We start from the raw sequence: 26,496 nt of genomic DNA on the forward strand, positions 1-26,496 counted from the left end.
CCTGAGTGATATTACTCACATATCTGGGCCTCCATTTTGTCTCTTGTAAAAGACCCACTTCACTGGAGTATGTAGAGAATGCAGTAAAATCAGTGGATCTGCAAGTGCTTTAGCAGCCAGATGGTAGGTCATCAGAGCCCATACCAGATTGCTGCCTACTCAGCATAGCAGAGCCAGCAAGGTGGTTTTATCTTCCAACCTCCAGTGGCCCCCAATCAAGAGCTCTGGGGTTCCTGGTGCCAGACCAGAGACATGACTTCTTGTTAAGCTTTTATCCAGGGAACCTTCTCTCTCTACCCTTATTCCTGCCTGCTGCCATTCCCTCTAAATGGATTTGGTTGCTGACATTCTAGTCTCTGCACCAAAGAAGGCTCACTTCAGAAGTGCAAGGGTAGTGTCTGATACAACAGGCTATGTGCTGAGGCCCTCTAGATCCAGGGGCTGGTTAAGCTGAATCAGGTAGGGCCCCATTATTGTCAGTGTTGCCACAGTGAACACCCTTATGAATGGGGCTTTGTTAATTCCTAGTGAGGGTAGAACAGGGCCAAATCATTGGTCTCCCGAACTGCCACACCTTCAGAGTTAGGGAATTGGAATTGAGGTATTGTGTCTTACTCAATGTAAGCCTGGCATGCTCCTGGTAGAGCAGCTAGCGGGGCCCAGGCTGGCCAGCATAGCAGGAGAGGGCAGTTCCAGATGGTACACTTGATGATTTGCCAGACTGTCCTCATGGGCGACCAGGATTGCCTGTGTGCCCTCCTTGTTACCTGGCTGGCTGTGAGTTATTTTCCTCAGGCAGCTTAGGGACCTCTAGAAGGCTCTTCTATTGGCTGTGAATAGTGTGGGATCAGCAGGGTCCTATTTTGGCAGTCAGGAGACTGAGGGAACTAACACTATCCTTGTGGCCCTGGGAAAATCTATTTACCTGTGTGGGCCTTAGTTTTCCCATATGCCAAATGCAGATGATTAGATCCATTTCACCTTCCTCATGATAGTGGTTCAGAGAATGAAAGGAATAAATACATCATCATTTAGCAAACAACTGAAAACAATTGTTATGAAAAGGAAAGAGCCCTGGGCAAGTTGAAGAGGTTGGAGTTGCCTTGGGGAGGAGATTGTCATGCTTTCTAATTATTTCTAGTAAGGTCTAGAATTGTCTATCCACCCTGTGGAAAGAAATGTCAGTTTCCACCCTCCCCTCCCCTTAGGCGAAATCCCTCGAGTTTCACTTGCCCATTCTGGGCCCCTTTTAATCAGTAAGACAGTTACTCAATCAACAAGTGTTTATTGATCACCTAGTGTGTGCCCGGCACTGTTACAGATACTCTGGGGGAAACAGAGAGGTCTAGGATATGGCCCCCACCCACCGAAGGGTTTACAGTGTACTTGTGAGATCGGACACACACACACACAAATAATGATCAATCAAAAATTGTGAATACTAAGCATCAAGAAGCAATTTATACATTGAGGGTTGGGGGAGGGAGGGGTAGGAGAGGGATGGAGTGATCAGAGAAGGCTCAATGAAGTAGGTGATGCCGAGGAAGTTCTCCAAGCCTGAGGAGGACTTGGCTAAGGGAGAGGGCCTTCCAGGTTGGGAGAGCAGCTGGAACATGGACAAGAAAGTGGACATGTGAAAGGCATGTTACAGACAACAGATGGGCCCTCTCTGCTGACACTGAGGTTCGAGGAGGTGTGCTGAAATTTTTCAGAAGCCAGTCATGCCTAGATTGGTGAGGGAAAATACTTTGGTGTATGACCCCTCACTCCCACTCCAGGGTAAAGGGAACATTTTCAGACCTTAGAGGTGGAACTGTCTTCCTGGGAACCATTCTCCACTCCCACCTCAGCTACAATCCCAGGCAGCAGTGCAGCTGTTACTCAGATCATGGACACAGCACCGTGGGCATGGATATGCCATGTTGGAGCCCTTAGATGCCCTCTAGCCACTCTGGAACATCTTCTGATGGACAGTGGGGGAATCTGAAGGGACTTGCTTGGTGCTGTGGTCTTTCAGAGGCTCTGTAGTGCTCTGTGGGTGGACCCTGGGGGGGCCTGATCTCAGTTGAGCTGATTTTCCATTACGCCTGAAGACTTTCTAGGGGGCTGCCTCTCGCTGGCAGAGTAGAAACACCCACTGGAGCCACTGCACACATCCACCTGGCTTCTTAGATAGCAAGGTTCTTATTCTTTCTTGGCCACCACCAAGGAATGGTGTCTTCCTCAGTACCCCACAGCTCCCACACTGTCATCCCCCAGCCAAGGGCCATCCCTAGAAAAACTGGTTTACTGTTCCTAAGGAAACCATTGTCTATAGCCCTTAGCCTTGTGGTTTAGGCAAGAGGCCAGGTCAGGTGCCCCAGAGTGAGGCAGGGGCTTCAGCAAAAGTTGTGATCGAAGCTTCTGAGGCAGTTCCTCAGTGGAGTCAGAGTCTGCTGCCACCTGAGCTTTCCACCAGATCTTCTTTCCTTTCCTTGTGCTTTCCTTAAGCCGCAGGCTTGATCCCCAGCCCACAAATATGAGAGAATTCTGGAAAGTGCTCTGGGAAATGGGTTCTGGTTTTTTGTTTTTTTTTTTTTTTTCATTTTTAGTTTTTTAAATGTCCCAGGCTGCCTTCCTGTCCTCCCATCCTGCATCCTGCATCCTGCATCCTGCTTTCTGTTCCCTGGATACCGTAGGATGGTTTTATTTCAGTTCATGCACAAATTAGTCTGGACACTGTGGAGTCATAACAAGAGTGGGATGGAGGTTCCAGGGCCAATCAGTTTCTTTGGAGGGAGGCTTGAGAAGTAGGTTAGAGCAATGCCCACAAAAAAGCCACTGCTTCTCCTTCCCATCCCCAGCAATGAGCTAAGAGCCAACCTCAGCCAGAGAGAGGGTCTTTGATGGCAGAGGGTCAGTCAGTGGGATGTGATTAGTGGGTTTGGGGATGGAGTCCCAGGTAAACCAGAAGGCAAAGGGATCCTCTGAGGCCTGGCTTAAGGTAAGGGGATAGGGTTTCAAGTTGAGGGTTGGGGACTCAGGGCAGGGGAGCGGCAAGGTGAGGAAAACAGAAAGGCTGGCATGGCGAGCATCCTTGGCAATTCAACCTGTATGCTGTTACACTAGCCCCCATTTCTGCCTTTGCTCAATCCAATGGCCAAAGTCAGTCTATCAGCAGCACCTTCTGACATGATCCAGTGGTAATGTCCCTCACCTGTGGCCCTTGGGGTGCTGTCCACTGTTTTTCACAGACCCAGCCACCCCCCAGCTCTGGCCCCTGGTTCTTCACACATACCCTGTCAGGCTGTAGGAATTGAACTCACTCTTGACTTTGGGAAGTTGACCAGGCCTTGGAGAGCTCCTTGTGGCAAGAGGTTGGGCTTGGTAGGCATCGTAGTAGTTGGAGCGATTTCTCTGGGATGAGCAGGAAAAGCAGAGGATGATTCCAGCTATCAGGGAGAACAGGGAAGAAATAATGCCCAAGTAAAGAGCCTCTCCAATCTCAAATTTCATGCTGTCAGGCACCAGTGGTGAGTAGAAGTCCCGCAGGATCCCATGAAGATTCCAGGCAACAGGAATGAAGCCCAGGAGGCCTCCAAGGATGAAAAACACTCCACCTGCTACCGCCACTCTGTCTTTGGCTCGGGATTCCTGGCAGAAGACTGTACATTTCATGCCCACCACAGAGATAATGCAGGCCAGGGAGGAGATTGCACTGGATGTCACCATCATGGCCTGGGCAGCCTGGATGTCAGTGGGCAGGCCCAGAAGGGTGCTATAGATGTCACACTGGGTGATGCCTGTGCTGTGTGTGGCACACTCCATCCAGAGGCCCTTGGAGAAGCCGACTGCTGTCACAATGCTGGCACCGACATAAGAACTTGTTTTCCAGCTGGGAAGCAGCATGGCAACCAGTGTTCCCAAAAGCCCCAGAAGGCCTAGGATGTAGCCCACAAGTTGGAGGCCAAGAGAGGCCATGGCAGACCTCTCAGTAGAAGCGTCTTCAGGGACTGCTCCCTTGTCTTCAGGCTGAAGCTCTTGCTCCTTGGACACCTCTAATCCCTCATTTCAGAGTCTCTCTGCCAGGCTGCTGACTTTCCTCCTTACAAGTGTCTGTGGGTGGCCACAAGCAGGCTCAAGAAGGCATCTAGAAGACCTAAAAAAAATCCATAAACCAGATTAAATATTGACCAGAAGCTTATGAGAAACCAGAAAATGCTGGATGCCTTTTGACCTTTGTTATCTTTAGAAATAACACATGAGAAAGGAAAAAAAAAAAAAAAAAAAAACAACTTTGAACGTGGAGCCAAAATGTCATCGCCTCCTGCGTAGGCACATGCCTTAGGTTGGCAGCTGGACAAAGCCAGGAGCCAGACAGGTGGCTGCCTTCCGGGAAGGTGATGATGGCTGTGGCGGTTGTGGTGGCTGTGTTAACTCAAGTCCTAGTCTCTAAGGCCTGCTGTTTAATACATTGCCAAGCAACAGTGCCATAGGGCCCCTCAATTGCAGACTGAGGTCAAACTGCAGACTGCTTCTGGAGGAACAGATCCTAGAATGTAGCCTTGGACTCCAGCTTATTAGAGGCCTCTTGAATCTCCAGGGGCCTAGAGAGTAGTGGCCTAGCCCTGAATCATTCTGCCCATGTTGAAAATCTACTCCAGGACAGATGGGGGTAGGCAGCAAAGCCTTCTGTCCATACTCTGAGAGTTCAGATCCTCCCAGCCATGCCCAAATCCCCCTCTGCAGCCTAGTCTAAAGCCTCCTGCATGTGTAACATGCCCAGACATTTCCTGTCCAGTCTCCTAAGAGATGCTCCCATCATCAGCCCCTTGGATGATGAGGGAGCACTCTGGAACAAGGGTTCCAGGACTGAGAGGGAGCCTTGAAATTCCCTGGGACATGTGTTAGGGGGACAAGAGTCTGCCATGGAGGAAAGGGAAACTGCTCTAGAATATAGGGCTTTGCATGAGGTGGGTATCTGAGTCAATGCTTTGGAATCTCAGAGCCATATAAGATTTTGCAGTGTTCAAGGAGCCCCTAGTGTTGCCAAGATTCAGGACACTAAGGGTCATGGGTACACCTCCCCATTCTCTATAAGACCCTCTGACCCATTGATTTTTCTTTCTTTCTTTTTGAGACAGGTTCTCACTTTGTCACCCAGGCTGGAGTACAGTGGCATGATCTCGGCTCATTGCAGCCTCAACCTTCTGGGCTCAAGCGATCCTCCTGCCTCAGCACCCCAAGTAGCTGGGACTACAGGAGCATAGCACCACACCTGGCTAATTGTGTGTGTGTGTGTATGTGTGTTTTTTGTAGAGACCGGGTTTTGCCGTGTTGCCCACACTGGTCTTGAACTCTTGAGCTCAAGAAATCTGCCTGCCTCAGCCTCCCAAAGTGCTGGGATTACAGGCATGAGCCACCGTCTGACCTAACCCACTACTTTTTCAACCCACCACAATCTGGCTATTCCATTTTAGCCTTCTTCAAGATTTCTCTTTCCCTACTCATCTCTTAAATGTGAGTATTCCTCAGAAGTCCATCCTTTTCTCAATTAACACTCTGTCCCTGAGCAAACTCATCTTGCCCCCATAACTTAATCTACTACCCATCCATTGACCCTCCAAATCTGAATTGCCAGGATAGACCCTTCTGAGCTTCAAGACTGGCAGAGCAATCACCTAGTCAGAATCTCCACAGGGAAATCTCATAGACATCTCAAATTTGACATGTCCAAAAGAGAACTCATCACCTCCCCCATGCAGCTTTCCCCAAACAGTTCTTCCCTGGGTTCCCTGTGTTCACTGAATGATACTTCTATCCGTCCCCTTGTGCCAGACCAAAATCTGGAAAGTGATCTTTGGCATCTTTCTTGTACTTACCTCCTGCATCCTATAGTCCCTATGTCCCACCAGTTCTACCTTATGAATATACCTCAAATCTATGGTTCCTTTGTCTCCATTTCCACTACTTCCCTAGGTCAGAGTTTCACCATTCTTTTTTTTTTTTTTTTTTTTTTTTTGAGACAGAATTTTGCTTTTGTCGCCCAGGCTGGAGTGGGGTGGTGTGATCTTAGCTTACTGCAACCTCCACCTCTCGGGTTCAAGCGATTCTTGTGCCTCAGCTTCCTGAGTAGCTGGGACTACAGGTGCATGCCACCACACCCAGCTAATTTTGTATTTTTAGTAGAGACAGGGTTTCACCATGCTGGCCAGGCTGACCTCGAACTCCTGACCACAAGTGATCTGCCCACCTCGGCCTTCCAAAGTGCTAGGATTACAGGCGTGAGCCACCATACACGACCTCCTCATTCTCTTTCACCTGGATTATAACTGGTCTTTCTCCCAATTCATTCTCTACATCATTGCCAAGGTGATCTTTCAACACATTAATCTGATCAAGTCACTACTCTACATAAAGCATTCCAATGGCTCCCCATTTGCTAAAAAGTAAAAGTCCAAACTTGCTTGTACTCCATGACCTTTCAAGCTTCATCTCTTGCCCTTTCCCTCCTCATAGTCTATACTATTGTGGAACTAAATTACTTCCAGTCTTCAATCATGCCATGTGGTCTTTTGCTCCCAAATAGAAATAGAACAGAATATTCTATGCAGAGTGTTAATGTATTCTTCTTCCTCTGTTTAGTGCCTTCTCGTATTTTAGGATTCAGTGCAGATGTCTCTTACTCTAGCCTGGGTCAAGTACCCCTCCTGTCTATTCTTACAGTATCTTGTGTTTACTTCCATCATAGTAATAATAATAATAATAGTAACACTTATGTAGTGTTTCTTATGGGACCATTATAAGCACTTTTTATGTGCTAACTTATTTAATCATCACAAGTTTTTTTGTGGTAGGCACTAATAATCCCTATTGTATAGATGAAGAAACTGAGGCAGAGATAGTACATTTTGCATTATGTTGCAATTTCCTGTTTAAACCCTTATTCTTCCCTATTAGCCTGTGAGCTACTTGAGGGCAAGACTGTATCTTATTTATTTCTGTATCTCATGTGCCTTACACACTGCTTTACCCAGAGCAGCAATTCAAAAACTATCTTCTTAATGAATGAATGAAGTTGGCAAAGAGGTTTGAGGGGCTCCATGTAACTAAAATATAGGGACTTCCCAAATGAGTCAATAATGCTTCGGTGTAAGGGTCATTGAAGTGCTGCCCAATGTTGGGAAAGAAGAAGGAGAGAGAGATGGGGGATCAGAGGAAGAAATAGGTAAAGGGGGAGAGAGAGGGCAGAGCTTCACCATATATATAATGTATATTATATATATATTTATAATATATATATTTGTGGAATATTTCGTCTCTTCAACCAAATCCTAACAATTTGAGGGTGAAAAAATATATATTAAATGTCTATCATGCTTCCACAGCATTGGGCACATGATTGATAGTCAATACGATTCATCAGCCTTGGAAACACCAATGCCAGTGTTGATGCAAAGCACTGCAGAGCAGGAGCTGATAAACATTTGATGAATGAAGAGAGACATAGTTTGAATCTCACCTCTGTCACTCATTAACAAGTCTTTCTTGACATTGGTTTCTTATTGCTAACCTTGGCACAATTGTACCTGTCCTGATCATGACTGTGCATCTCATTGAGGCCTTCAGTGCTGCTTGGAAATGCTTTTACTTCTCCCTGGTAAGCACCCTTCTGATGACTACTTCAAATATTTACTACTATTTTTTGAGCTCCCTATCCTACCTCCTCCCTGTGCAGCTGTTACTTCTATCTTGATCATTCTCTTTGCAGTCAAGATCCTTAAGCCATTCATTATTGATGTCTCCACTTCTTCACCCTCCCACTCACTGCTCAGCCCTCTGCAGTCTGGCTGCCACCATTAGCCCTCCACTGAAAATATTCTCACCAAAGTTATCAACTCTTTTCTTGTTCCAAAATTCAATGATCATATCTCTGTCATCTCACCTTGTCTCTCTCCTTCATAAAACTATCTTCTCCCTTGTTTTCTGTAGCACCATTCCATTTTACCTACTTCTCAAAATGATTCTTCTAGTTTTCCTTTATAAGTTCCTCTTCTGCTGCTCACTCTTTAAGTCTAACTATCTATCTCTGCCCCTGTAGCCTCCTCAGGGTTTAATCTTGACTTCTAGACGGCTCTTCTTATCCTTCACATTCTTCATGGGTTATTTCATCCACTCTGTCTCCATGCCAGTGACTCCTGAATTCATACCTCTGCCACAGATTTCTCTCTGAGCTCAAGATTTGTGTAGTTAACTGTTACTTGGAATGGCCCTACCTGAATGTTTTAATGGCCTCAAATTCAACATTTGCAAAGCTGGAATCATCTGCCCTTTCTCTCCCCGTGCCCAAACTGCTCCTCATGCAGTGTTCCTTACCTCAGTGGGGCCATCACCCAGTTAATAACCCAAGCCAGTTAACCTTGCTTTTTCACTCTTGTTGACATATAATTAATTGTAACGTACCATCAGGTCTGCCTTCAGAAATAGACCGTGAATCCATCTACTTCTTTCTGTTGCCACTGCCCAAACCATAATTCAGACTATGCAACCATTGTTTCTTGACCATTTGGAAATCTCATAGACACCTCAAATTGATCTCTCTAATTTCACTTCTGCCCCAATCCTGCATTAATGAATTACCCACCCAGTAGTCAAAGATCTTTGTAAAGTTGAAATCAAATTGTGACTCTCACCTCACCTTTTGCCATGCTTAAAAATCTTCAGGAGCTCAGCCGGGCACGGTGGCTCACCCCTGTAATCTCAGCACTTTGGGAGGCCGAGGTGGGCAGATCATGCGGTCAGGAGTTTGAGACCATCCTGGCCAACGTAGTGAAACCCCGTCTCTACTAAAACTACAAAAATTAGCTGGGCGTGGTGGCGTGTGCCTGTAGTCCCAGCTACTTGGGAGGCTGAGGCAGGAGAATCACTTGAACCGGGAGGTGGAGGTTGCAGTGAGCCGAGATTGTGCCACTGCACTCCAGCCTGGGAGACAGAGCAAGACTTTGTCTCAAAAAACAAAAAACAACAACAACAACAAAAAAAAATCTTCAGGAGCTCTTAAGTATTTCAGGATGAAGTTCAAACTTGCTAGCCCAGGAAACCAGGAAAGCCCTCCATTATTTCACCCCTGCTTTTCTTCACAGCCTCATCTTACACCATTACCAACCTCATGCTTTATGCTCCTATACATACACATATGATCCAGCCAAACTTAAGCACTTGAATTTCTCTGACTTTGCCTTTCTCTGTGTGTCCAAGCCCTTACGCATGCTATTCTACCATCCACCATTTGCTTGGATAATTGCAAATCATCTTTCAGGACGCATCCTTGCCTTGAAACCATCCTTGGGCCCTCCCTGCTGCTCACCCAGGCTGGGTTCAGTACTTTTCCCTTCCTCCTCCTATTTGTATCTGAGTTTTCAGTGAGAATTGGTGAGATACCTTGAGGTTTTCAGGGGGAAGACCTACTTACTGCTTCCCAGAGGAGCAGCTCCTGCTTCAGCCTTCCTGGGATGGCAGCAGAAGAGCCAAGCTTGAGTTTCTCAAGGGAATCAACAGTGTCCCCAAGAGGAAAGCCTCTCCCCAGAGCCTGTCCTAAGTAGTAGTAAGTAGGCAAGTATTTTGGGGTGAGGGAGAGGACAGAGTCAAGAAAATGCCATTACTGAGGCTTAGAATCTCTAGAGTCTGACTTGACATAGCAGCATGCCCAGGCAGGAGGAAGAACAAGTTATTGAAGCTTATTCGAGTGGCAAAAATGGCCCCATGCAGGGGCGGGGGGCGTGGAGTGATGGGTTCAGCTTTCCACCAGGGTTAGGAAGACCAGTTAAATGGCAAATGGTTGGGTGGTGAGCCAGGCTGCATTCAGCCAGGGTTTTGTTTGTCTGATGAGCAGTAGAGGTGAGGGCAGACAGGGTCCTGGTGTTAGAATCAAAAGATCTAGCTTCTTGTTGTGTCAGTTCTGCCTGGAACCTGTTGAGGAAGTCCTATAGCTTCTCTAGGCCCTAGTTTGTCATCTCCAAGATTTTGAGTCTCAAAGGCATGGGGACAGGAAGCCACTTTGACAAATATAGAAGACTGAAGAGCTGTTATTAGAAGCAGCCAGCTTTAATAGAAACCTCTCTTTGAGGGATCCTCCTAGAAGTCAAGTACTGGCTGTTCTGGAGGTACAGAAGACTCTAGGCCTTGCCAGCTGAATTTGTCTTCTGGGCATGGGGCCAACATACTCCATGGCCCAAGGACTGGGCAAGAAAGTTTAACTTAGGATCCTTACTTAATCTTCCCTAGTGGGGGGATTGGAGCTGCAGGAGAGGATTAGGAGGGTCAAGATTGACCGCAGCTCCTGACTTAACCCCTTCTCACCTGGGCACTTTCCCTGCTATTCTCCCCATCTCTTGCTCCAAGAGTCTTATGCGTGGTACTCTTTATTTGGCAGTACCCTCCTAAGAGTACATGGGACAGGCACTTGGGGTTCCCAGGCTCAAGGAAGGAACTGATGTGGCCTTCTGGGGCTGATGGTGGCCACCACAGCCCTCTTCTGTCAGTCAGCCTCATTTCTCCATCTCTTGATCTCGCTGCCCCTCATAAGAATCTGAGACGCTTGCCCCCTTCTCTGAACCTCACTTCCAGCTGCCAAGGGCACTAGTATGTGGCAAAGCCATTCCCTCGAGGCTCTACTTTCTCAAAAGTTTGTCCTTAGTGCAGTTCATCTTTCCTTCTGCATCAATTGATTGATGGCAGTTCAGAGAATTGCAACTGGATTGAGAGATTTTCTAATTGTTTGAAAAGGAAGTTGATTTTTGTCCTGATTATCAAAGTAAAGCATTCTCACTTTAGAACACTGGAAAACACAAAAAGGCAGAATTTAGAAAACAAAAATCGCCTACAATCTCCCCAGGCAGAAGTGCTGTGAATGTTTTGGTTCCAACTTCATTTTCAGAGAGGGCACTTGAAGAGAGTAATGCCTCAGTCCAAAGAAGGAATTTCTAATGACAGACTTGCAGACCAGTGGGGGAGAGTTATTGAAGGGCGTCATGGGGAAACTTTATGACTTCACTTAGGAACCCACCTTCTGTTACCTCCCTGAGCCTTCATGCCAAGGAGGGCACTGGAACTGGCTGTGAGGGAGTGCTCCTTCTGCCCCTCCTCAGCCCCCTACACTTAGGCAGAGAGGTAAACTGTGGCTTCCTTCCTCCAATTTTTATCCCAGTCCTTTTAACCCCCCAAACCAGAAAATATCTGATTTGGAGAGCGCTTTCTCTGGTCCTGAAGTTTTAAAGACTAGAATCTTTGTGATAGCTTTGAGGAAACAAATACTACCAACCCAACCCTCCCATACCCTTCACTCAGAAACCCAAACTGGCCCAGCCTGGCTCCACCATGGGGTGAATGGATAGTGACTAGGAAGGAAGAGTGCCCACCTCAGTGAATTTAAAAGGCAGCAACTATATCAGGATGGAGATACTTACAGGGCAGTTCTTTGCAGAGCCTTGGAGGGGGAGATGCCCCTGGAGAGGGAGAAAGGGATCCTGAGGGAGGGGAGCGAAGTACAAGGGGCCACGGGCTGAGGTGATAAAGGATTTCTAATCGTTAACCACAGCTTTGCAAAATCCATCTGCAAATCTGAGCCGTGGGTCAGAGACTTATTACAGATCAGAATTAAACCCCTGGAGGCTGGGAAAGACTGAGGTACTTTAGGAAAAAAAAAAAAAAAAAAAAAAGGGTTTGGTGGGTTTTGTGTGTGTGTGTTTTTTTTTCTGTCAAAAACTCCACTCCAGCTGGGCTTTTGTGTGGTGACCTCTGTGAACCCAGGAGAGGTCTTGTGGGGAGGGTATTTGGCCCAAGAAGGAATTCAGAACATTCCAGCTTTGAGGGTGGTGAGAGGAGGGGGCTCTGTCCCGCCAATTAGGTGTCCCTGGCTAGCAGCCCTGAAGCCCAGTGGGGAGTAAGCTGCATAAACACAGTCCTGGTGAGCCAGTGCCCAAGCAACCCTGCATGGCCTGCAGCCGCACAGACTTTTCTACTCAGCATGATTCTCTGGCAGGCCCTCAGCCCTACCCCACCCCTAAGGTTGGTCCCAAGGCTCAAGGGCAAACATGGGTACTGTAACTTCAGACTCTGAGTTCAAAGAGCAGGTCCTACAAGGTGGAACTGAGTAGGCCAGCATAAGGACAGGGCTCTCCTTTTTACCACACACAGCAGTGCCATGCACTATGTCATTTAAGCCTCTCAAAAATGCTGTGAAGGCCAGGTGCAGTGGCTCACACCTGTAATCCCAGCACTTTGGGAGGCTGAGGCGGGTGGATCACCTGAGGTCAGGAGTTCGAAAACAGCCTGGCCAACATGGTGAAATCTCATCTCTACTAAAAATACAAAAATTAGCTGGGCGTGGTGGCACACACCTGTAGTCCCAGCTACTGGGGAGGCTGAGGCAGGAGAATCACTTGAACCCGGGAGGCAGAGGTTGCAATGAGCCGAGATCACACCACTGCACTCCAGCCTGGGTGACAGAGTGAGACTCCATCTCAAAAAAGCAAAGCAAGCAAACAAAAATCCAAACAACAACAATAACAACAAAAACATGCTGTGGAGTAGTAGAGTGCAGTGACTGGCTTTACTCTCCCAATGCAAAAAAGCTTTCTTGTTTTTTCTAAGTAGAAAAATACTAGGTGCTATTGAAAAGAATTCAGAAAATGAACTATAAAGAAGAAAATAGAGGTCCTCATAATGCCACCAGCCAGAGATAATCATTGCTAACATTTTGATGTAGAAGATATCGATGGGATTTGTTGTATAAAACTGAATCACACTATACCTACAATTTATGTAACCTTCCATCATTTGTAAGTAACATATCATGGACCTATTTCCATGTCCATTAAAACACAGAACTACATCATTCTGTCATGGCTGCACTGCATTCTATATATAAAATATGATTTATTTGTTAACTACTAGACATTTTGTTATTTTCATTTTCACTATAACCTAGCATCTTTGCACATAATACTGACAAAGTCTTAAGAATAGAATTGCTCAGTGAAAGAGTGCATGTTTTAAAGGCCAATACAACATATTACAAAAATAGGGCAGCCGTTACTATTTCCAGATGAGGAAACCTAGGCCCAATGAGATGAAAAGAGTTGCCCAACATCCCTAGTTGAGCAGTAATAGACCTGGAATCTAGGTCTGTAGATGTCTAACTTGGCAAACTTTGCGATGTACAACAACAACTCCCTCCCAAGGATTCCCATGTACAAATGATAAGGTCACTGTTCATTGAATACTTGCTAGGTGCCAGGCACTGTCCTGAAGTGTTTCCTATCCATAGTCTCTCTCTGCTAGTACAGAGCAGAGTGAGGCGTGGGTACCAAACCTGGCCACCTATAGAGCTTGCCTCATAATCATTATGCTTGACTCTCTTTTTCAAGTCATATCAAAGCAAACAGTCAGATTTGTTGCCTACAGTGAACTCAGTGAAGCAAACCAGAAATCATCCTCCTTCCCAAGGCAGCCCATCCCTACCTTGCAGGTACAAATGGAGCCCTGACCCCGTGGCAGTGCTCCTGAGCAAGGGTCTCTCCAGGTCACTCCCTCTTGGCAGGCTGGAACACGCTAAAAGGGCAGCCATGCCTGAGCTCAGGCCTGGGGATTCTTTGGGCATGAAGGCAAGCAAGGCTGAAGGGGTGGGAGGGATACCAGGCTAATCCTCTAACCAACTATGTGGCCTCAGGCAAGTCTTCCATTTTCTTTCTTCAGGCCTCACCCAGCCGAATTCCCAAGGCAGGGTGAATGAATGTGAATGCATTTTGACAAGTAGAAAATGCTGATTTAACACAGAATATTAGAATTTGTAGTAGAAGGGCACCTTATCAGTTCGTAGTGACTGTGCAGTTGAGGATAGGAAAAGGCAGAATCTTAGGGGCAGGTGCCAGGGCGGATGAGGAGACTGTGTTGGCAGGATGTGGTTTCCAGATTGGCAATCATTCAAGGAATGGGTTCTAACACTGTGTTTCCTTCAGGTCGGCATTGTCAGATCCTGGTGGAATCATGCCAAATATTATGACTCCTCAGTGTTGAGCCTGGGAGGTTCTTTAGTAATCCTTCTGCCAAGACCCCTGCTGAGATCCAAAGAGCTTAGATGGGTGCGGGAATGGAGAGGGGGCTAAAAGAACAGGAACAAATAGCAGTCTGAGAAAAGCAGCATTTAGTTCAGGAGAAAAGTGAGTGGGGAGAGAATAAAGGGAGGGAAATAAGGGTATGGAGAAGTGGTGGGTTGGGGAAGAGAAAAGGAGAAGAGAGAAAAAGGGTCTTTGAGGAAGAAAATCGAAGAGCGCTCTGTAGAAAGCAAGGTCCCAAAGGAGAGGGAGGAAATGATGCTATGAAAAGAGGAGTCTAGAAGGAGAAATAAGAGATTCTAAGGAAAAGGGTGCAGGGATGGACTCTGGGAGAAGAAGTTAGGGTCTAGGGCAGAGAGAGGCTTAGAGATATTTCACCCTCACTATTCCACCAAAAGAAGTTCTTGTCACAGTTACCAATGACCACATGTCACCAAATCCAATGGCCACTTTTTAGTCCTTAATTTCCATGACCTCTCTGCAACATTCAATGCCCTTGATAACCTTTTCTTTCTTGAAATGCTTTCTCCTCTTGGCCTCTGTGATAACAACACTCCTCTGGTTTTCCTCTTATCTTTCTGGGTACTTCTTCATTGGTACCTCTGCCTCTGCCAGACCCTTAAATATGGGCGCTTCTCAGGAGCCTGACCTAAGTCCTCGTTTCTCACTCTGCATTCCCACTTTGGGAAGTCTCATTTATCCTCTGTGGTTTCAATTATCCTCTATCATCTGATGACTTCCAAATCATCATTTTCAGCCCAGACTTCTCTGGGCTTCAGACCTTTATATACTGGCATCTCCATTTGGATAGCTGAAAGTTGTCTCAAATGCAACATATCCAGGGCCTTGCTCTGTTGCCTGGGCTGGAATGCAGTGGCATGATCACAGCTCACAGTAACCTTGAGCTCCTGGACTGAAGCGATCCTCCTGCCTCAGCCTTCCAAGTAACTGAGACTACAAGCATGTGCCACCACGCCCAGCTAATTTTTATAATTTTTTTTGTAGAGATGGGGTCTCACCATATTGCACAGGTTAGTCTCAAACTCCTAGGCTCAAGCCATCCTCCTGCTTCAGCCCCCAAAAGCGCTGGGATTACAGGTGTGAGTCACTATGCTCAGCCTCAAAATTGTATCCTTGATTTCCCTTCGAACTGAAACCAGTCCTCCCTCAGTCTTCTCCCTTTAAGGAAGCCAGTTGTTTAAGCCAGAAATCTCGGAGTTAGCCTTAATTCCACTGTTTTCTCTTTCTCTGACCCTCATTGTATCAGACCTGTGAGTCTTTCCCATTCTACCTCCAAAATTTAGCTCTTTCGTCCATCTGCTGGTTTCCACTTCCACTCCCCTTAGCATCATCTCTCACTGGGATGTTGCAATACCCTTCTGATTTTCCTACTTTTCCTTTTGACTTTCTACAGTCCATTCTCCACATAGTAGTATGATTTGGCCCCCACTTAGCTCTCCAAACTGGTTTCATACTACTCTCCTCACTCCCCACTCTCCCAACTGGCTTCCTTTCAGTTTCTCAAGCCTACAATGCTCTCCCTCCCCTCTAGGCCTTTACAAGTCCTGTTCCTTCTGCCTGGAACTCTTTCTGGACCCTGACCCTACTCCACCTTCAGCTGGTTTTGTTTGGAAAACTCCTTATCCTTTAGGGCTCAGCTTAAGCATTGCTTCCCTGATTCCTGGGGTCTGTTGGTTGGATGTTTCTCCTCTGTGCTCCCAAAGCATCTTGTTATCCCCCCGGCAATTGGATTGCATTTGTTGTTGCTCCTGCATAGGACTGTGAATGCCTGAAGGGTTTGGCTTTCTTTTTAAAAATTTTCTTAATTTAACTTTTATTTTAGATTCGGGGGTATATGTGCAGGTTTGTTATGTAGGTAAACATGTGTCATGGGGATTTGTTGTGCAAATTGGGTTTGGCTTTCAATTGTTATTTTCATCACTATTCTAGTCTAATACATAGTAGGTGCACCATTGAATTGATGGGATCAGACTGAGAAGAGATTGTGGTAAGAAGGGAAACAGTAGATGGGTCTGGGAAGAAAGGGGTCCGGGAGAAGAGGAAGGAGAGACAAAGTGATTATGTAAGGGAAAGGTGGGTGAAGAAGGTAAGTTCTGGGAAGGGAGGCAGGAGAAGGGCTCATGAAGACATGTCTGGGAGGAAAGAGAGAATAAAGGTTTGAGAGGCAATGGATAAGCAGATCTAGGAAGAGAAATGTTGAGCAAGTGCTTCCTAAGCACTAATGCACAGACTTAAGATGAAAGGAAGGGAGTGGTAGAGGATCACCAATAGGAGGAAACAAAGGCCAATGTAGCAAGATTTGTAAATTATTTAAAGCGTATTCAACTTAAAAGGCTACTTGTCATTCCGGACTTATTCTTTGAAAAGTTGGTATTAAGGTTTCTTTTGTAAAATAAGAGGTGGTAGTATTTTTCAATGTCCTTAATTACAAAATTAAAAAGTTTGACAACCATATGCTGATTCCCCCTCATTTAAAAAAATTTTGTAATTGCACTGGTCCACAAAAATCCCAAATTAAGGAGACCTCTGGGAAGAGCACATTCTGTCAATGGGTCTCAACATTTTGGTCTCAGGATCACTTTACACTCTTATTTAGGAAATGATCTAAATGTCTTTCAACTAGTGAATGAATAAACTGGTATATCTGTGTAATAGAATACTACTCCACAATCAAAAGAAATGTACTATTGATACACACAGCTACATGGGTGAAACTCAAATGTGTTATGCTGAATGGAAGAAGCCAGACTCAAAAAGCTGCTTACTGTTACGTTCTATTTATATAACATTCTTGAAATGACACTACTGTAGGGATGGATAATAGATTAGTGGTTGCCAGGGGCTGGGGTGGTAGAAGGGGTTTACTACAATGGTGTGGCATAAGGAAATTATTTGGGGTGTTGAAACTCTTAATTGTTGTTACATAACTCTATGCATTTGTCAAAATTCATGGAGCTGCACACCCAAAAGAGTGAATTTTATACATCCCTCCACATTTTGTCATTCAGAACCTTAATATCTATGCAAATTTAAAAATAAACAAATAAAAGATATTAGTTAACAAATTATTGAGGACTCTAAAGGGCTTTTATTTGCCTAACCTCCAAAGGGTTATATCTATTGACATTGAATATATTTGAAATTAAAACTTACATTTTAACTATTTATATATTACTTTAAAATAAAAATTATGAACCTATTACATTATAACATAAATAATATATATTTATGACAATTATAGTTTTCAAAACAAAAAAATGGCAAGAAAGTGGCATTATATTCAATTTTTGCAAATCTAATGTCTGGCTGAGCACAAGGCAGCTGGATTCTCATATCTGCTCTTGCACTCCAGCTGTTGCAATATGTGGTTTTTGGTTGAAGTGTGTGAAGAAAATCCAGCCCCACAAAGATAGGGAGGTAGAGAAGGCGGGTATTTAATAGACTTTATAGGCAGAATTCTAAGAATGACCCCCAAATGACCCTCACCTGCTTATACATTCCCTCTCTTTTGGGAGTGTTTCTGATGAGATATCACTCCCATGTTTGTGTTAGTTATATGGCAAAGGGAAATTATCAAGGTTGTACTCACCTAATCACGGGAGTCCTTTGAAAGAGGGTTCGTGGCCGGGTGCAGTGGCTCACGCCTGTAATCCTAGCACTTTGGGAGGCTGAGGTAGGCAAATCACCTGAGCTTAGGAGTTCGAGACTCCCCTGGGCAACATGGCAAAACCCACCTCTATCAAAAATGCAAAAATTAGCTAGGCATGGTGGTGCATACCTGTAATCCCAGCTACTCGGGAGCCTGAGGCAGGAGAATCACTTGAGCCCAGGAGGTGGAGGTTGCAGTGGGCCGAGATTGCACTGCTGCACTCCAACCTGGGCCACAGAGCGAGACCCTGTCTCAAAAAAAAAAAAAAAAAAAAAAAAGGGTTTTCTAGTGGCAGAAAAGAAGTCGGAAGTCAGAGAGATGCAAACTTGACTATGCTGTTGATGGTTTCCAAATGAAGAGAGCTGCGTAAGAAGGAGTGTAGGTAGCCTCTAGGAGCCACGGGCAGCCTCTGGATGATAGCTAGCAAGTCAAGGGGGCCTCAGACCCACATCCTGAAGGACCTGGATTCTGCTAACAACCTGAGTAAGCTTGTAAGGGGCCTTTTCCCCAGAGCCTCCAGATAAGAGCCCAGCTCAGCTGACCACTTCACCTCAGCCTTGTGAGATCCTAAGCAGGGAACTCAGGTGAACACACCTGGATTTCTAACCTATATAACTGCGAGATGATAAATGGGTATCATACTAAGTTGTTAAGTTTGTGGTAATTTGTTATGGCAGCAATAGAGAACTAATAAATGGTGTGGGGATTCTTGATAACTACACCTAAACTTTACAAGTGGTTTTTTCTTAATGTTTCTTTGCAATGCTGAATCTGAAACTAAACTATATCAGTGAACCTTTTGTACTCTGTTACATTAAAATCTACTGGTCCGCCAGGTGCCATGGCTCACACCTGTAATCCCAGCACTTTGGGAGGCTGAGGTGGGTGGATTGCTTGAGGTAAGGAGTTCAAAACCAGGCTGGCCAATATGGCAAAACCCTGTCTGTACAAAAAATACAAAAATTAGCCAGGCATGGTGGTGTACGCCTATAGTCCCAGCTACTTGGGAAGTTGAGGCACGGAAATTGCTTGAACCTGGGAGGCGGAGGTTGCAGTGAGCCAAGATTGTGCCATTGTGCTCCAGCCTGGGCAACAGAGTGAGATTCTGTCTCAAAAAAAAAAAAAAAAAATCAATTGCACTTTGAATGGATCTGTTACCATGCATGATTTTGTAACATCATGCATTAGTCATCTGGAAAATATCTGTCTACCCAGTTATGCAGATCTTCCCATTGTTGACTCGCTTTTTGATTGTACAATATTAAAAAATCACATTCATTAATATCCCTACTAATCTTATTAGAAAGCTCTTTAGGATATTGAGAAGCTCTCAAGTTCACAGTGGCTGATACAGGTTTTCCAAAATTTTGCTTTTTCCTTGAAAGCTTAACTTTTATCCTTGACAACAAATAGTAACAGTTGTTTTCCTTGAGGTGACAGGATCATTTTGTCCATTTTTAACAAAATACTTGCCAAGCACCCAAGTTCGAATAACCACAATTTATCTGTCAATCATTCAAGTAAAAAAATAAAGTGCTCCCCAGCACTTTGGGAAGCTGAGGCAGGTGGAATGCTTGAGCCCAGGAGCTTGAGACCAGCCTGGGCAACATAGCGACACTATGTCTCTACTAAAAAAATAAAACAATTAGCTGGGCATGGTGGCACAAGCCTATAGTCCCAGCTACTTGGGAGGCTGAAGTGGGAAGATTGCTTGAGGCTGGGAGATCGAGGCTGCAGTGAGCCGTGATGGCACCACTGCACTTCAGCCTGCATGACAGAGCCAGACCCCGTCTGGAAAAAAAAAAAAAAAAAAAAAAAAAAAAAAAAAAAGAGTTCCATAAAAAATTCGCTAGTTTAGCTTGTAAGTCAATTGTGCAAGTGCTTTTCCTCATGACAATTGCATTTCAGTATGCAAAAGTGCTTTATATATCCATATGTACTTCCTATTTTGTCACACAGATGATTACAAAGACATACTCAAAAGTTTGATATTGAATAAAAATTAATAACTTTTGCTGTTTCATTGAGACATTCTTAAATGAACCTGACATTTCTTCTACCAGGAATACATTGGTGACAAAGAAGAACATGAATACAATGTAGTGTCACTGCCTTGATCCATGCTAAGTCGCCAGCACTTTCACCCACCATAGCTTTTTCATCCTCAGTACAAATGTCAACACAGCAAAAAAAGGCAAATAACGTCTTAGTACTATATGAAACGAGATATTTTTTGTTTGTTTGTTTGTTTGTTTTTAGAGACAGGGTCTCACTCTATCGCCCAGGCTGGAGAGCAGTGGTGCAATCGTAGCTCACTATAGCCTTGAAGTTCTAGGCTCAAGTGGTCCTCCCACCTCAGCCTCCTGGGTAGCTGGGATGACAGTTGTGCACCACCATGCCCAGCTACTTTTTATTACTTTTTTTGTAGAGACAAGGTCTCATATGTTGCCCAGGCTGGTTTGGAACTCCTGGCTTCAAAAGATCCTACTGCCTTGGACTCCCAAAGTGCTGGAATTACAGGTGTGAGGCACCATGCCTGGCCCCATGAAAGCAGTTTTGACTGAACCTCCTGAATCTTAGGGCTCCCTGGATCTTTGGACCACATTTTTAGGGCTGCTGGTCTAGGCTGAGGCTGGAAGGGGAGGGAAGAGGCCTGGGAAAGAGTGGAGATGAAATTTTAATAATGCTTAGAAATGTCCTGTCAGTAGAGGAGACAGCTGGGCATGAAGAGGAGGAGAGGATTCCTAGGTTCCTTCCCAAAGGACCTCTGCTGTTGTTGTGCCATTTCCTACTCCTGACCTGCCTTGTTCATGAGCTGTCCCAGCCAAGTCAACAGCGACCCTCTGTAACTACTCGTATCCTGGGATCTTGAGTGCTCTGTCTTACAAGGCCCCAATGCGAATAGAGAATCCCACCCTGACCCATGCACCTGTCATAGCTGTCTGCCACCCTACCGTGGAGCCCCAAGGCTACTTGCTAGACTAAATCTATTAGTCTTCTCAGACCAATTACCTGTGTCAACACCATTCCATTTGCATGAAATGAACACCTGCCATGTCCCCAGTCCTGGGCCAGGTGCTGATGGGAGGGAGGAGACGAGACTAAGCCACAGCACCTCAATACAAAGGCTTGCTTCCTATCCAAAACAGTGACTGAAAAGAGGGCCGACACCCCTACATGGGGGAAAGCTCAAATGAGAGGCCTGCAGAAGGAGGCAGATGTTAGCGTAGCTTGGAGGCTTCCTGCAGTCAGTGTGAATTCAAGGAGGACCTGGAAGGGAGGGCAGAATTTGTGTCATGGGGAAGAGAGGTGTTCTAGACTTGGAAGGGGTTAGGGGTGTGGAGATGGTCATGTGCAGGGATACTGTAGTAACAAGCCTGCTGGAAGTAAGGGGGAGAACAGGGTGGAGTCAGAGGTGAGGCTTGAAAGAATAGGGAAAATGTGTAAATGCCTTTTATTCCCATCACTCATGAGCTGCCATTGCGGGTGTCTGAGCAGGATGGAAGCTATGTTCTGGGAAGCCAAATCTGGCCCAGTATGCAAAACACCTGAAAGTATGTGGGACAGAAAAGGAACACTAGCTTCCATACAGTATTTTATTTCATCCTCACTCTAGTCCTGGGAGATGGGTACTATTGTTTTCATCCCCAGGAAATTGAGGCTCAGAAATTGGTTCACTTACCCAACATTACCTGCATGGTAAAGGATCGAGGAAGGCTTCCAACCTAGGCCTGCTTCTAAACCCTGTGCTCTATATAGCCACAATGTATGCAATGATGGAGGGGCAAAAGGAATAATCATAATAGTCACCATTTACTGAGTGCTAACTACATGTCAGGTTTTAAGCAAAATTCATGCACTATTTCTTTCGGTCTTCACTGCAACTCTGTGAAGTAGGAACCATTATTTTTTCCCCACACCCAAGTCTAGCTGTAGGGCCCAAGCTTTTTCCACTTTAAGTTTGACTGCAAAAGTACAGGCATTAGACAAGAAGGCCCTGAGTTAGAGTAGCAGACAAACCTCTCAATAGCTCCTTGAGCCTGGGTAAATTACTTAATCTCTCCATGCTTCAGTTTTGTGCTCACCTTTATTTTTATGGCTTTTTGTTTGTTTGTTTTTAGATGGAGTTTCGCTCTATCTGCCCAGGCTGGAGTGTAGTGGTGCGATCTCATTTTACTTCAACCTCCACCTCCCGGGGTTCAAGTGATTCTCCTGTTTCAGCCTCCTGAGTAGCCGGGATTACAGGTGCCCCAAGCCACCATGCCCAACTAATTTTTGTATTTTTAGTAGAGACAGGGTTTCGCTATGTTGGCCAGGAGGGTCTTGAACTCCTGACCTCAGGTGATCCGTCCATCTCGGGCAGATCACCCAAAGTGCTGGGATTACAGGCATGAGCCACTGCGCCCAGCCTCTGCTTACCTTTAAATGGCAGCAATAATAGTAACTACCTCATAAGATTTTTGTGAGGAGTCAATAATAAAACAATAAAGCACTTAGCATGGTGCCTGGCACACAGTAAGCAGTCAATAGATGTGAGCTATTTTTCTTGTCATTGTTTTTGTTAGTTTCTCAGGATCCACATCCCAGGAAAATAGCTGCCACTAGTTACTAGTATCTTTTGCTTACTTAGCCAGGATCATCAGGACACCAAGACTAAAAGGACAAGAGGAAAGACCGCGCTACTGAGAATTCAGCATCGCTTCATCTTCCCAAGGTCTCAGGCCAGGCTGGGAAAAGGGGCTGTCTCAGAGAAGAAAGGATGAAGAGGCTGGCCCAAGGAGCCAGGGGAGGAGCTGGATGGAAGGACAGGACGGAGAAGGGATGGAGCCCAGCTGGGAGTGACGTTTCCAAACACCTCCCTCCTGCCCACCTTCTTCCTCAGAGCATTGTTTTTCTAGGCTTCTGCAGTCCAAATGAGGAGCAAATGGGGAGCTGCGAGAGGTTCTGCCAAGAGAATCTGCACCACATGGGCCACAGCCCTGGCTCAAATGGTGGACCAAGCGGCGGAGGGTGTAGGAAGAGAGCTGACCCAGGAACAAACTGTTCTCCAGAGGGGACCCCCTGTCCCAGGAACCCAAGGGACTGCATATAAGAGTTGGCACATTTGGGACATTTGGACTGGAGGGCAGAGGCCCCAGGCACCATTTGCTATTTATGATTTGGAGGCAGGCCCAGGTTGGGGAGAGAAACTTCTCCTTTGCTCCTCTTTCAGAGCAGGCCCTGTGTTACTTCGGGCCTCCACCAGGCACCCTCACTGGATGTTTAGGCCTCCTGCCTTCAACCCCAGGAGCCCCAGCTTGCAAGGCAGAGGCCAGAGGGAAAGAGGAAGAGCTCCTTTCTGGAGAGGAGTTCAGAACCTGTTGCTGGAACTTTCAACCTGGCATTCAACGTTCTCCTCCCTCTGTTGCCCGCTGGCCTAGGCTCTCGCTTCCCAAGACAGCCCACTCTCCCCACTGTTCCCCAGTGGCAGGGTAGGGCTGGGCAGTGGTTAGGAGCACAGAGACTCCCCAAGTTCAAATCCCAATCTTGTCACTTTTAGTTCTGTGACCCTGGGTAAGTTCCCCAGTCTCATCTTTAAAATGCAGCTTTTAATAGTATCTTCGTCACTGGGTTGTTTGTGAGACTTGAATTAATTCATGCAGAGTGCTTAGAACAATGCCTGGCATATAAATGTTTAACAAATGTTCTCTACTTATTATCCACCTCTGTGTCACTTTTCTCTGCCAGAATTGCATTTCCACCTGCTCTCTGCCTCCTTAAACCCAGTCCAGCTCAATCTCCCCCTCCTCCATGAAATCTTTGGGCAGTATCCAGTCTCCTGACCTCTGTTACACCCGGCAATGAGACCAGAACCATTTTGAGAGCAAAGGACAATGACGTGAGCAGCACTAACTAAATTAATCACAGAATAACATCTGTGCTATTCTCCTTAGTGCTATCAAACTTTTTGACTGTGACCCACAGTAAGAAATATATTTTATAGCATGGCCCAGTCCATGCATTTGGTATCAGTGTATTCATTTGATATACAATGAATTTGTATATAAACATTGCTATAGAATATGAAAAAAAATATCCGTGGGTGTTGGGACATACCTGTGGTCCCAGCTACTTGGGAAGCTGAGGTGGAAGGATCGTTTGAGCCCAGGAAGTCAAGGCTGCAGTGAGCTGTGATCGTGCCACTGCATTGCAGCCTGGGTGACAGGGTGAGACCCTGTCAAAAAAAAAAAAAAAAGAAAGAAAGAAAGAAAGAAAGAAAGAAAGAAAGAAAGAAAGAAAGAAAGAAAGAAAGAAAGAAAGAAAAAAAATACACTGTCCCAAGAATGATCCTGAGCCTTCCCTCCAGAGGCCCTAAACCCTGAAAAGTTTACAGGTGAATGGCATGTTTGCGGGATGGAGATAGAGTCGAGGGAGGCTGCAGTGGACGGTGTGTGGAAGGCCTTCTGAGGCAGAAGACCAGAGAGCAGGCTGAGCTCAGATGTCAAAGGGCTTTAACTGCCACACGAAGGAGTTTGGACATTTTCTATAGGCACTGGAAGTTTTTAAGGAGAAGAAGACCATACTTGGCTATGTATTTTAGAAAGACCTCTGGGGCAGCTGTGAGGAGAATGGATTGGAAAGGCTAACTCACAGACAGGGAAAACTATGAGGAAGCTCTGGTTGAGCATCCAGGTGAGAGAGGACGGATGAGGCCATAATTTAAGAAACAATTGGGAGAGTGGAGGAGTGCAGAACATGGAGGAGACAAAAGTCAGAAATGGTGAAGACAAATCAGCAGCCAAAGTTTTGAGCTTGAGTAACTGGGTCAATATGATGCTGGTTTCCAAGGTAGGTACAGAGGAGATTTGTCCCGGGAGAAAACAGTTCAGTTTTGGAATAAGTTTGAGATACCCATTGGGAAAATTTCAGTGGGAAACATAACTCTCATTCTTTCATTCATTCAATAAACATTTATGAGACTGACATAGATAAACTAACATTTTGTTTTGCCAAAGTAGAAACATTAAAGAAATAAAGTAACTTCCATCATTGCCATCATTTCAAAGAACATTTTACTACCAAAAACTAGGAAGAGCATAATCTCAGAACAAAGGAGAGTCCTTTATAATTTTTTTTTTTTTTTTTTTTTTTTTTTTTTTTTTTTTGAGAGGGAGTCTCGCTTTGTTGACCAGGCTGGAGTACAGTGGCACAATCTCGGCTCACTGCAACCTCCACCTCCTGGGTTCAAACAATTCTCCTGCCTCAGCCTCCTGAGTAGCTGGGATTACAGGTGTGTGCCACCATGCCTGGCTAACGTTTGTACTTTTAGTAGAGATGGGGTTCTGCCATGTTGGCCAGGCTGGTCTTGAACTCCTGACCTCAAGAGATCTGCCCGCCTCAGCCTCCCAAAGTGCTGGGATTACAGGCGTGAGTCACAGCGCCCGGCCTAATCCTTTATAATTGAAAAGATTTATTTATTGAAAAACTTTCCTAGTAAAGTTTTTTTCATTTTGCCATGAAAACATCGCTGTATAATATCAGCCTGTTTTGTGGACTGTAATTGGAGAACCACTGATTCGAGGAATGGGCAAAGGAAGAGAGGCCAGCAAAAGAGACCATGAGGAATGGTTCCAGAGGCAGGAGGAAAACCAAGAAAGCGTGATCATGCAGGCCAAAAGAGGGGACAGTTTCAGAAATGAGGACTTGGCCAACAGTGTCTTTTGCCACCCAGAGTTCAAAGAAGTAATCAATTAGGAGGTCATTGGTGACAGAGCCCTTTCACTGAGATAATGTGGCTGGAGTCAAACTCCTTTTGGTTGAGGTGTGAGTGGGAAGCCAGGAAAAGCGGAAGTCTAACATGTAGAGTACTTCCAATAAATTTGAGACTGAGGGAAAGAAAATAGAGAGAGGAAAGGAGGGAGGGAGGTAGAGAAAGAGATCAAGAGAGAAAGAGCAAGTTAAAGGAGCAAGAGAACACACAGTGGAGAGGGAGTTCTTGTTTTTTGGGATAACAGAGACAAGCATTTTATAATTAGGAGAGAAAGAGCTGGTATAGAGAAGCTGAACTTTCCCAAAGACAAGAAGCATAACAAATGGCTGGAGGAAGGGCCCAGGAAGGAGGTGGATGAGGCCAAGGCCCAGGCGAAGGGATTAGCCTTTAACCAGAGGGGCACCTTGTCCCCTGAGAAGAGAGGGCTGGAGGGGAAGGAAGTTGGAAAGGCAGGTCAAGTTTGAGGGGGGAGTGGGGTAGGGCACTGAGGTAATTCACGCTTGAAGGCCTCTGTTTTCTCAGGGAAGTAGAAGGAGAGGTTATTCCACGCAGAGAGGGGAGGGGCAGGAACATGGTAAGGAGGTGAAGGAAGCTTGGAATGTGGCCAAAGCGAAATGTGGAGGCTGGAGCTGGGGCCTTGACAAGGGAACATGCTCAAGGATGACTGAGGCGAGCTGAGATTGGTCAAGTCTGTCTTCCCTCTGCAGGTCTTGTCTCCCTCGCTAAGCTTGAGGCAGAGTCCACGGCACTTTCCTTTCCTGTCTGTCCCTTCGTGAGGCAATGCTAACCCTAGTACTCTCAGAAAGGTCTGGAAAAGCAATCACTGGCAAAACCCAGAAGCACTATAGGGCTGTTACGGGGAATAGAGGTAAGATCTTAATTGCTCTGATAGGCAGGTCTCCATCTTGGTTGATCCAGACCTTTTCTGCTGCCTTGCTGACCAGTTTACTCCTGTTTTGTGTTAAGTGAAAAAGAGAACAGCC

The 26,496-nt window shown here is 45.7% G+C and overlaps 1 protein-coding gene and 1 long non-coding RNA gene across 3 annotated transcripts; one reads left to right on the plus strand and one right to left on the minus strand.

Annotated features, from left to right (window-relative positions):
- Positions 1-1,268: 1,268 nt before the first annotated feature.
- Positions 1,269-13,841, minus strand: CLDN2 (claudin 2). 2 transcript variants are annotated; one of them, XM_037988991.2, is made up of 2 exons: positions 13,501-13,841; positions 1,269-4,138 (listed from the first exon to the last, which is right to left on the minus strand). In XM_037988991.2, exon 2 carries the CDS (start codon positions 3,958-3,960, stop codon positions 3,268-3,270), a length of 693 nt encoding a protein of 230 aa, XP_037844919.1. In that variant the 5' UTR covers positions 3,961-4,138; positions 13,501-13,841; the 3' UTR covers positions 1,269-3,267. The 2 variants fall into 2 exon arrangements, with proteins under 2 accessions (XP_037844919.1, XP_007990665.1); XM_007992474.3 differs by lacking the exon at positions 13,501-13,841 and adding an exon at positions 11,445-11,676.
- LOC119620928 (uncharacterized) lies at positions 6,037-24,831 on the plus strand. Its single transcript, XR_012091919.1, has 3 exons — positions 6,037-7,639; positions 21,885-22,008; positions 22,394-24,831. It is a non-coding gene; the product is annotated as an uncharacterized lncRNA (long non-coding RNA).
- The last annotated feature ends 1,665 nt before the right edge of the window (positions 24,832-26,496 follow it).

This window comes from Chlorocebus sabaeus, chromosome X, assembly GCF_047675955.1.
Source record: "Chlorocebus sabaeus isolate Y175 chromosome X, mChlSab1.0.hap1, whole genome shotgun sequence".
Taxonomy (NCBI): domain Eukaryota; kingdom Metazoa; phylum Chordata; class Mammalia; order Primates; family Cercopithecidae; genus Chlorocebus; species Chlorocebus sabaeus.

Bases quoted from the DNA above. Each gene is read 5' to 3' on its own strand.
- CLDN2 (XM_037988991.2), bottom strand. From the start codon at position 3,960: ATGGCCTCTCTTGGCCTCCAACTTGTGGGCTACATCCTAGGCCTTCTG.